We start from the raw sequence: 12,202 nt of genomic DNA on the forward strand, positions 1-12,202 counted from the left end.
GTGCACACACACACACATATATATACTTGATTATTTAAAAAAAAAATCTGTTTTTTTTACTTTTATTTATAGCTACCCGAAGTAGTGGCACACTATAACTTAATGAGCACAATAAAGTTTATTCACATGGGGTTTTCCAAAGCTGCAGGAGGAGCAGTGAAAGATAAAACTGACAGACATAGAAGAATAACGAACATCTACGTGTTCTAGATATAAGACCAGAAGCTAAAAGTTGAAGCCACAGCTGAAGGACAAGCGCCCCCTGCAGTTCAGTGTTTGACTAAACATGTAGGATTTTTTTTTCTCACACTTCAGTAAAATAAACTTTAGATAGTTTTTTATCGATGGCTGGATGGATAGTTTTTATCAAGGCTTGATTCCTGTTCATTCACAGATGTTACTTTGCTTTGCCTTTTTTATTATGTTTCTGTTACGTGAGTCTCTTTAAACAGTCTCATGTTACAGCGTGGCTGAATGACAGCCTGCAGTGAGTTGGGGGGATGAAGGTGGGACTTTGTACTGAGGGCAAGGCAAGGGCGTCAGAAGCATCCGTAATGTGTGTGTGTGTGTGTGTGTGTGTGTGTGGGTGGGGGTGGGGGGGTGCACAACGATGTGTGTAGGTTTGTGCGCACGTGCATGTGCGCAAAAGAAATGTGCACTAATGTAAAAAAAAGCAACATTTCACCTAGATTTGCTTTAATTCCACACATTTAAAGTATATTTCTCACCAAGTTTGTGTAAATTCAGCTGTGGGTTTTAGAGACATTTTAACTTTAATACACTTTAATACAGAGCGTCAGATCTGCACTATTTGTGTTTATAGAGAAATGAAAAACATCACCACTGGACTTTTTTACTTGTGTTCAACACTGCTCATCTAAATGATGTTTCTCACAAGCTTGAGGACAATAAGGTGTGGGGGTTTAAAGACATTTCAACTTTAATGCACCTGAACACACAGCGTCTCTTACACCTGCAGCATCTTACAGCGTCAGTTACTGCTAAGAGAGCATGCTATAGACGTAGCGCTCCTCTCAAGCATCCTCCTAACATGAATATATGTTGATGATCAACCCCCTGGTCAACTACTGCCCACACTAAGCTGCTAAACTGGCGAGTGAGCAACACAGAGGGGTCTCCATCTCCTGCACCTGTGCGCGTTTTCTGCCGAAGCAGGAGACTCAGCAGCTGCACAGTTTCTGCTCTGTGTGTAGAGGTGGAGGTAACCTGGAGGTAACCTGGAGGTAACCTGGAGGTAACCAGGAAAACCTGAAGTGGAGTTTTATTAGATTGAGTATTCTCCTATTAATCAAGTGGAATGGATTTGTTCACGAAGAAAGAGAAACTGTGCCGCCTGAACTAATGTTTCATAGTAAATGTGGGGGAGTCCAAATGAACATTTTTTTTAATGTGGGGGGACTTGTCCCATTCACATATAATGGTTGCGACGCCTATGGGGTAAGGCCAAACATCACCAGCTCACAGGCTATAGAACACATCATCACCTAAGAAAAAACATTTAGACTTAAATGTTGGACAATGGAAAATAATTGACTCACTTTAATCATCATTTTGTTGGGGGGTACCGATAAAGATGCTTCGATGTGTATATGCATTAGCATCATTTTTAACTACTGTCCTACAAAATGATGAATGTTTTAGATTTTCGCTGTCTTTAATTCCTATTACCACATGTGATTGTATTTTAATCAAGCTGAATCACATAACTCTTGGATGAAAATGTATTCAGTCTTCAGCAGTGGCTTCTGGTCAAAATTAGATCTAAGTGAATACACTCCACCAGTCATGACAAGGATTTGTTGAACACAAAAAAAGCTCGCACTTGTAATCAAAATTGTTCCCATGAGCAAACTGGTCTTCCACACATGTTTCTGAAGCAGAGGGACATTGTCCACATGTCCGGTCCCTATGACTTAACAGGATCTTCAGTAACAGATAGAGGACATGGCTTCTACTTCCTGTCAGTGGCTGTTACTTCCTGTCAGTGGCTACTGCTTCCTGTCAGTGGTTGCTATTACCGGTCAGTGGCTGCTACTTCCTGTCAATGGCTGCTACTTCCTGTCGGTGGTTGCTATTACTGGTCAGTGGCTGCTACTTCCTGTCAATGGTTGGTATTACTGGTCAGTGGCTACTACTTCCTGTCAGTGGCTACTACTTCCTGTCAGTGGCTGCTACTTCCTGTCAGTGGTTGCTATTACCAGTCAGTGGCTGCTACTTCCTGTCAATGGCTGCTACTTCCTGTCAGTAGCTGCTACTTCCTGTCAATGGTTGCTACTTCCTATCAGTGGCTGCTACTTCCTATCAATGGCTCTGACTCTGGAAGTGTGCAGCTCTAACAGCAGCTCCGTCACTGCTGAGGCAGCAGAGGAAATCTGTCCCCGACACGCTCATATCTCCACCACTTCTCCACCGTCTGTTGCAGCGTCTCAGCCCGCTCTGATCCACCGGTCAGCCAAGCCCATCATCAGGTTATAAACCAGAACAATCCATCATAACAGAACCACTGATCCACTGCAGGCCTCGGGCCGAACTTCTCTCTCTGCTGGAGCTCTGGGCTGAAGCCTCTCTGAGCAGCTCACATTCACACATTTATTCTTTGTTCATTTAATATTTTCAATGTCTGAAAATATTTAAAAGATTTTACAGGAAAGGAAATAGAAAAAATTCCAGCTATTTAAATTTCATAAATGCGTGTGTGTATTTGTTTTGTTTAATTCAACATTTTAATAAAGGGGAGCCTTTAAAACAAATTGTTCAGATTTTTTTGTTTCAATTGAACTAAGTGTTTGATGTAATTCGTTTATCTGAGTGACATGTTTGTTCTTACTGTCAGTTTTACAAATATTCAAATGTAAATTTATTTTTCCTGTTTCTGTGATCTATATTTACTATAACTAACAGAGCTCAACTGTAAGCACTACGTATGATTTTATTGTTTGCAATCTGTGTCGTCACGCCGTATTGGAGGCTACTAAAGAAAAAAACCTGCTCTTACTATAAAATTTACAATAAAATCTACTTTCTGGCCACAGCTCCTCTGATATATTAAAATTCAAATACAATAAGCAGTCGCGTCAGAAAACCATTACAATTTACAAGTGACGTGAGAAAATCTTTACCTCCATTAAAATTAAAGCAGATAAAATGTATCAGAATCAGAATCAAGTTTATTTTCATTGCACAAAGTGCAGCAAAATACATTTCAGTGCAGCAATCCAACAAGGGTAGATGGAAATGCACGGAGGCTGCAGCTTCGTTGTGAAGCGCTGCCCTTATCGCTTAAATAAGAAAAGGGTATAAAAACATGAGGAACGAAGGTATAAAAAAAGATCTCTCACACTGTGTCCTTGAAACACAGGGCACTGTGTAAGGTAACAAAAAAAACCACCTCAGCACATAGCAACATAGATAGACATAAGACATTTTAGAGGGTGTGTGTGTGTGTGTGGGGGGGGGGGGGGGGGACAAAGGCGGTGAGATTGTATGTGAACGCTACCAGAAAGTTCCATAGTCCTGATAAAGATGGTACAGTGTCTATCAGCCGGTTCAGCTCCGATAAGGATTCACAGATGTTCTTGGGGGTGGGGTAGAGGGTACAAGCAGAACTTCATGATTTACATATCCTCCAGGAGTAATTAGAGATAAGTGGGCATATCCAAGGCCAAGCGGGGGAGCCAGTTTCAGATAAACAATTGTTTTGGGACAAGCTGACTCTACTGATTTCACCCCTGCCTTCAGTTCTGCTGGTTCACTCAATGGTGAATTCAAACAGACAGATTTGTGGTCATTCCACCGGTCCATGCTTGCAGCTTTCTCCAAGATCAATTCCTTCATACTAGCGAGTTATATGAGCTGCAAGGGGCCTGTAATTCTCAGAAATCTTATTCAGTTCACAGTTTAGCTCACAAAGCATCTGAGTCTGTGCGCTCGAAGCACGGTGCAATCCTTCACATAGGGCAGGCAGCCTGACCGTTGCCCAAACTGCTGCTGACGTCTTCCTAACTTGTTGATATCCCAGGTACCCGCCGATTCCAAAAAGAAAGAAACCCTGTTATCATAAATCCAATTATGTACGTTGGTTTCGGCTGCTCTCTTCTTCAGTTGCTGTCACAGAGAATGAACTTCCATGAAAGATTTGACTATTTGTTTTACGCCGGATGCCCTTCCAGACGCAGCCTGGGCTTGAACTTGCAACCTCAGGATTACAAGACCATGAGAGGCAACTTCAGAGTGTGTGTTGTGAATTACTCTCAGCTACTACCATTTAAACTTTTAGCTCAATGTGTGAGAAAAATACTGTTCTACACAATGTTGTGTTGGTTAATGTTCATCAGTTTTGGCGGCCATTTTGACCTGGATTAACTACAAAAAGTTTTCAGTTCTGAACATATATCCAGTGATTACTTCTGAAAGTGATTCATGAGATATTTTGCTAACAGGCAAACAAGGTTGACTCAAACAGTCAGTCCTGATGAAAATATGTTGTAGCCCTTGGAACGCATGATGGAGAGGATGCTCAGCTACAACACAACAAACTAACGTAAGTTTTGAATCGACTAAACTGTTGTCATTTCTGTGTTTTGTAAGGTAAGTTGGGTGTGACGGCCATCTTGAATTTATTAACTTGAAAAGTAAATCACTTGTAAAGAAACATGCTGATTTTTTTTAATGATGGCTCCATTAAAATCTGATCAGTGGTTCAGATATTTTGCTAACAGAAACACAGCATTTACTCCAAATAGGAAAGAGTAAATATTTTAAACACACTTTGATGGAACATGTTAACAATCAGCACATTTATTGCAGCTCTTTCTCATCAACAAGCGCCAGATGTTCGGTGAACATCTGTAAAATTCTCTTCATTATTTCTATATATGTGGTTTGAAGTTCTCACACTTCTGAGTCCTCTCAGGTGAAGCTGCAGAGTTGCACCTTATCCCTGCAGCGTGACACACCAACACTCTGTGCACGGCCGACCTGCACATGTAGAGCAGGCTGATGAGGTTATCGAGTCGCTTCCTTCCCCTCTCAGACACCCCCACCCCCACCCCCCACCCACCCCCCACTCCCTGCCAGCTTCAAAGGGCTGCTATCAAGGTGTCACACACCTCGCTGTGAAAAGGATTGCTCAGTGGGGAAAGGGTGGCGAATGGTTGGGGGATGAGGACACTTCCCCCAGGATCAAACCCAGGTCCAAAGCAGCGCTGCATCCTCTGAGGACAATCAGCTGCGGCGCTGACCTTTGAACTCAGAGCTCCATTGAAAATCTAGAGCAGAGTATCAAGTGAAGGAGTGAGGCTGCAGCCATTAATCACACGTTTTACACATGGACACACACACATGGACTACAGACACACGCATTAACACACACAGATAACACTCAGGTCCTCCTGTCAGACTGTGTGTGTGTGTGTGGGGGGGGGGGGGGTAGCTGTGACTAAGGTCAGTTTGTCTCAGATTTATTATCATTTGGGACATGGAGTGTGAGTTAATTTCCCTGATTTGCAGTTTTTGGGAGGTGAACAGCTCTCTCTGCGATGATGCGTGCAGAGCAGCAACATTTGAACACGGCGGTAGGTGCAGTGAGAACGGACTTTATGTGCAACTATCAAGGTCAAGGGTTTTGTTGTGGCTGCCTGGAGGCTGAACTCAGATCAGTCGGACCAGAACAGGCTCAATCAGCGAGGTTACTGTTGGTGAGGGGAGGAGCTCTGCAGCTCACAAGCATCAGTCTGCATGAGCGAGACCCCCGGCAGCCCCCCACCTGAAGTCTGAGCAAGACCCCCGGCAGCCCCCCACCTGAAGTCTGAGGCAGCTACAAACACTCTTGTCACCTTCAGTCCTGCTGCACATCTAAACCCACCTAAATTTAACACATTTAATATACATGGATGGATGGATGGATGGATGGATGGATGGATGGATGGATGGATGGATGGATGGATGGATGGATGGATGGATGGATAGATAGATAGATAGATAGATAGATAGATAGATAGATAGATAGATAGATAGATAGATAGATAGATAGATAGATAGATAGATAGATAGATAGATAGATAGATAATGTATATTTATGAACTTGTATTATTTATACAGTACTTTTCAAAATATACAGTATATAAAAAACAGCTCAAGACACTTTGTCAAAAATAAAAGTGTAAATAAACATGTTAAAGGGAAACACTACAATAAGATAAAAACATAAAAATAAAACATGAATCTGTAGCTGTTTCCTCCTGGGCCATAAGAATAATTAATATCTGCAACATCTGCTGCACTTGTTTATTTATTGGTTGAGTTGTTTGTTTACGTATTTATTCATTAATTTATTTATTTTGCCTTTTGACTTATTTTGTTCGTCAGTGTCTATCTTCCCTATTTTGAAAAATGCAGGAAGGCAAGAAGGATCTCAGTTTAGTGTCTGACACAGGCCATAAATGACATCTATGCTGTTCTATTTTATTCAGTTTTGTTTTTCTATTATATTCTCTTCATTTATATTCTATTCTGTTATATTCTGTTCTACTTTATTCTGCTCTGTTTTATTATATCCTGTTCTATTTTATTCCATTATATTATATTATGTTCCATTCTATTCATTGCTGTTCTATTCTGTTCTATTTTATTCCATTCTACTCTATTCTATTCTATTAATTGAAATCAGGCATGTTTGAGTGTGATGGGAGTGCAGAAGGATTGTGTTGTTTCTGTTAAAATGGTGCAGCATGACTTTAACTGGTGATCTTTATTTTCTAACTGGTCATGAACTCAGAGATGTTCTGATCTGTGGGCAGAACAGTGAACTGTGTAAATCTAACCTGTCACTGCTCTCTCATGGACAAACTGTGCAATGACAATGCAGCTTTTGGGGCATTTTAATCTTTTCTTATTCATGTAAATCAGAAATGTTCAGCCTAAAAAAAAGGCAGATATGTTCAGTAAGTTTGATTCTTCTGTTGGATTCTAAGGTTTACTGCATTTAGTGACCTGGTGTATATTTTTAACAAGCTTTTCTTTTGTGTTCTCAAAACCTTGTACCACTTTACAAAAAAGTATAAAATGATTTTATTTTTTATTTTTACAATAAATAGTTAAGAATGGCAAATAATGCAATTTTGTGAAATGTTCATTTGCAGATGTGGTTCAGTTCTGGGTTTCTGCAGACCAACAGAAATCATCAGAGTTAATTAAAATGATCTGTTTCAGATTTAAACCTTGCGAGACTTCAGCTGTGCACAGAATAACTAAAAATACATCAATAATTACAATAAATATTATAAAAAATGTTTGTGACTGTAAACTATCTTGCTGAAACCACCTGGATCGTCCGTCTGAATGCTTTCTGAGCACCTCGTGTGAATTAAATCATTTTACACAACTGGCAGCCGCTCAACGTCTGAGGGCCCAAAGACCTGAGCTCAGGCAGGAAACAGAACCGAGCTCAGACCAGCCTCAGACTGGACTCGTGTTCATGCTGCTGTTCGGCATATTGTTTTTATACTACTTGTGCTTAGTGTACTTTTATTAACGTTTTTCTTAGTTCATATCTTAGATCTTATTACTGTTTTTCTTTTACAATTTATACTTTTGTTGGATGTAACTGGGCCCTGTGTACACAATTTAGTTCCACCACATGTATCACATGTGATGCGAATGACAAATGAAAAACTCTGACTCTCTGAGACTGGGGCACAGACTGGGCTCAGACTGGACTGAGACTGGCTGCTGTTCCTTCAGCTCAGACTTTTGCTCGGCTTTGGATCAGGAAGCAGCCGAGGGGACCTTCAGCAGCTCTCGTTTCAGCTGTGTGCGTCCAGTCTGACAGCATGCGGGTGTTTCTGCTCAAACCTCTGCTGGATAATTAAATTATTTCTTGTCTGCTCTTGATTTAAAGTGAACAATAATGTGTTTTTATCATTATGAGCTCGTCTAAAGCGTGAGGCCAGCTGAAGACTGGAGGTGATCAGAGGATGTTCACGCTGTGGGAGCTCATCCCTGCGGGACTTTATGTTTTCCACCCACCAAGAAGAAGCTTGACCCTGCAGAGCCATTTGTCCTGTTTGATAATAACACTTTAATGTGAACACAAAGCCTGCTGCCGTGTGACCACCCACATCTGTCCCAGACAAGAGGAGGCGCAGCAAGAGGAGACGGCAGCGAAAGGCTCAAATACATCTGAGGGGGCATTCAAATCTAAACCTCAGGAAAAAACTGTAAATAATTGAAAGCAAAATAAGAATTGAAATAAAACACCTTTGCTTTAAAGCACTTAAATCGCACTAAACACCATCAGTACTGATAAAATTAGATCATTTCTATTTAGAAATAGAGAAAATTAAAATCTGAGATAAATCTCTCTTTTGAATTTAAAATTAACCAGCCACCTGCTACACCTACCACCTGATATATATTTGTATGTGTGCCTGTATATATATATATATATATATATATATATATATATATATAATATGTGATATGATCTGACTGTAAAAACGAGGGGGTAAAACATTTAATCAACAAGACAAATAAGAGATTTCTGGATGAATTACCGCATAATTCATTAAAACGGAAAACAATGCTCTCAAGAAAACAAATGGAGCATTCAGCACATTTTTCAGGTTAGTAGATTAAAATACTCTGGATTAAAAAAAAAAAAACTTTAATGGGTTTCAGGTTAGTTAATTTAAATACTCTGGATTAAATCAATAAAAAACACGGTAACATGATGGAGGCTCCTGTAAGCGGGTCACGGCAGGAAGCTCAGAGACTTTAAGGCGACTTAAGGCCGGCAAACTTCACCTCTAATCCCACTCCTGCAGCGGTGGGTGGGGGGGTCTGCACAGCCACCGTTAAGGGAAGGGGCAGGTTCGGGATGTCTGTGTGCGCTTTCTGCTCCTAAATTTTGAGGCACGCAAACCAACCAAAGCGAGCGACTTGAACATTAAACACACAGACACACACCAATTTGCACATGAACACACATACTTTGCATAAGAGATCGTGCTCACTGCGGGACGAATGTTGTCAACGATGATGGAGTTTAATGTTTGTAAAATACACAAAGCGTCCAAAAACGTTCTCGGTGGCCTCAGAAGTTTTTATGTTTTTGTGGTAAGCTGATGTCCAAACAGGTGAAACGGTGCAGGAATCCCTCTTCTGAATAATATTTTATTAATTAATGAGCATCCGTCAGGTTCAGACAGCCATGATGTGAATCTGTTTGGGAGTTTGAGGCGTTTGAAGAGTTTCAGCACCTTGGACAGCTCCACGCAGCTTTTACTGCGGAAACACAAACTGTGGAGCCAAACTACACAAATACACAACAAGAAGAGTTTTTACATCTTTAAACTACACAAATACACAACAAGAAGCGTTTTTACATCTTTAAACTAGACAAATACACAACAAGAAGAGTTTTTACATCTTTAAACTACACAAATACACAACAAGAAGAGTTTTTGCGTCTTTAAACTACACAAATACACAACAAGAACATCTTTAATCGGCAGGAGCTACAGATGAAGAACACGGCGTGTTCTTTGACATGTTCAAACCGTACCAGAGGGGTTGATGCTCCATCCTGAGCAGGTGTCATTTTCAAACAGCAGAAATTTAAAATAAAGGCAAAATAAAATACTTTTTTTTTTGCTTTAATTGTGTGCTCACTGCAGCAGGAGAAATATAAGTTAAAGATAATTCCTCAGAACTGCTCTGCATGAAACAAGATTTGTGAAATTGCCTCATGACGCACGGGTCCAGGGAGTTTATCCAGCTGTTTGTCCAACAGGTGAGACACAGGTGAGTCAGTCATGTTTGAATGATCTGCTTCAACATTCAGGAGATGTTCACATCACGTGTAAACTTCAGCCTTTGCTGTAGTTTGATGTCATTTAGTCATTAAATACTAAAAAAGAATAAAACTAAAACTGAACAGCTGTTTACAGACAATTAATAAAGAAATAAAAAAAAACAGTTTACAAATAATTATAAACACAAAAACAGTCATCATGGAAAAGAGTGTTTTTTAAAGTATAAATAGAAATATAGATAAAATAATTAGACAAGAACAGATTAATATTAAGTGTTCCTGTCCTAAAATAATAAAACGGCAGCAGACTTCACCAAAACACAGAGTTAAATACTAAAAAATCATACAGTTAGTGTTTATTTAGGCTTTTATTAGACTTTATTAATAATTATGAGCTTAGTGTTTATTTAGGCTGTTATTAGACTTTATTAATAAATCTGAGTTGAGCTTATATTTAGTCTTTTTAGACTTTATTAATAATTACGAGCTGAGTTTTTAATTTAGGCTTTTACTCAACTTTATTAATAATTCTGAGTTGAGTTTTTCTTTATGTTTTTATTAGACTTTATTAATAATTATGAGTTGAGTTTTTCTTTAGTCTTTTTTAGACTTTATTAATAATTATAAGCTAAGTTTTTCTTTATGTTGTTATTAGACTTTATTAATAATTCTGAGTTGATTTTTTTTTCTTTAGGTTGTTGTTAGATTTTATTAATAATTCTGAGGTTTTGCAGTTGAATCAGTGGATTGTTTCAGGTCCTTTTGGTTTGTTGGTGCGCCCCCTTCAGACGAATCCCTCTCCCTGAGACAGATGTTTGATGGAATTCTTCTAAAGTCCAACAGGAGTTACATAAATTTATTAAATGCATAAACAGTCTATGAGCATCATTCTGTTTTTGGCGCGACAGAAAAGACGCAGCTCGTGCATGTTCAGGAGGACTTTGTGTTTTTATAAAGTTTCTAGATGAACTTGTTCCAGCGGGAAACAAGAACGAAGCAGAACCCTGAACAGCCAGATGTTCTCCTCAGAACCAGAACAACATCTAGAACCTCAGAGCAGACACTCACCAGGCACAGCGCGTGCGTCAGGACGAACACGGCGCACCAACAAGTCCCCTGCATCCTCCTCGAGCTCGAACTTCCTGTGAGGTCCCTCGGCTGCTGCAAGCTGCGACTCCTCTGTCATAAATCCACCTCACAGCGCGGGGGGGGCCCTCAGCTGGCGGGAAACCAGGCGCCCCATGACCGCGGGGAGGTGCAGGCTGGAGGTGCTGAGACTGGGGGGTGGCGTTAGGATGGAGCGGGGGGCCACATGTAGAAGTTAGTTCAGTGGTAATCCAGGTGGGGGGAGCAGGGGAGTCATCGCAGGTTCGGGTCCGGATAGTCTGACGATCAACCCTGGACTGACGCGAGCGGCGGGGCTGTGCGCTTTATAGCGCGCGCGCGCGCCTCCAACACGCTCCCTCTGCGGGGGGAGGGACAGGAGGAGGGGAGAGGGACAACAAACTGAACCGCTCCAATAAATCTGTCGCGTGTCCAAGTTTTGTCCTGAACGAGCAGCGGCTGAATCTTTGATTTCTCTTTTTGTTTCAGGTTTTGGAGACAACCCCCCCCCCCCCCCCCCTCAACACAACCCCCAAACATGAGACCCTCAACCCTGTATCGCAGCAGAAAAACACTCCTTTTTTGATCGGAGGCTCGTCCCTCCTTGAAGAAATGCATGTCGCCCGCCGCCTGGCATGCCGGAGTTTGAGACTGAAACATTGTTGAGCTGAGAAATGATGGAGTCGATGCTGTTTGGAGGCAAACCTGACAGTAACATGCACGCTCACACTGAATGCTCAGTATTTCTAGAGTTGACATCATTTATTTGGTAATGTGCACTAGTCGTGGCAGCCATCTTAACCTTGACTCAGATTAAATGTTCATCAGTTGTAGAAAGATAGTTCAACAAATACTTTCTGAAAGTTTCATTAAACTCCATCAATGTCCATATCACGAGTCAGTCAGAGTCAGAGATTCTTTATTATTGTTCCACCTCATGTGGTACATGTGGTGGAACGACATTATGTACACGGGGTCCCAGTTCCATCCAACAATAACATGTAAAAGAAAAACAGTAATAACATCTAAGATATGAACTAAGAAAAACATCAAATAAATATACACTAAGCACTAGTAGCATAAAAACATTATGTCGAACAGCAGCACGAACATGAGTCTGTGTGAGCAGATGAGCCCTAACGAGCAACATGAAACAGATCAGCAACAAAATGAAACAGATCAGCAGCAACATGAAACAGATCAGCAACAACATGAAACAGATCAGCAGCAACATGAAACAGATCAGCAACAACATGAAAAAGATCA

The 12,202-nt window shown here is 40.7% G+C and overlaps 1 protein-coding gene across 1 annotated transcript in view; it reads right to left on the reverse strand.

Moving 5' to 3' along the window:
* The window catches only part of nxph1 (neurexophilin 1), a 57,934-nt gene extending 46,639 nt beyond the window's left edge, over positions 1–11,295 (reverse strand). Inside the window, exon 1 of the mRNA XM_037693587.1 lies at positions 10,901–11,295. Within this exon, the coding sequence (XP_037549515.1) occupies positions 10,901–10,954 (54 nt within the window). The 5' untranslated portion in view covers positions 10,955–11,295. The remainder of the gene's footprint in view (positions 1–10,900) is intronic.
* Between the last annotated feature and the right edge of the window lie 907 nt (positions 11,296–12,202).

This window comes from Nematolebias whitei, chromosome 19 (assembly GCF_014905685.2).
Source record: "Nematolebias whitei isolate Nwh7 chromosome 19, NemWhi1, whole genome shotgun sequence".
Classification (NCBI taxonomy): Eukaryota; Metazoa; Chordata; class Actinopteri; order Cyprinodontiformes; family Rivulidae; genus Nematolebias; species Nematolebias whitei.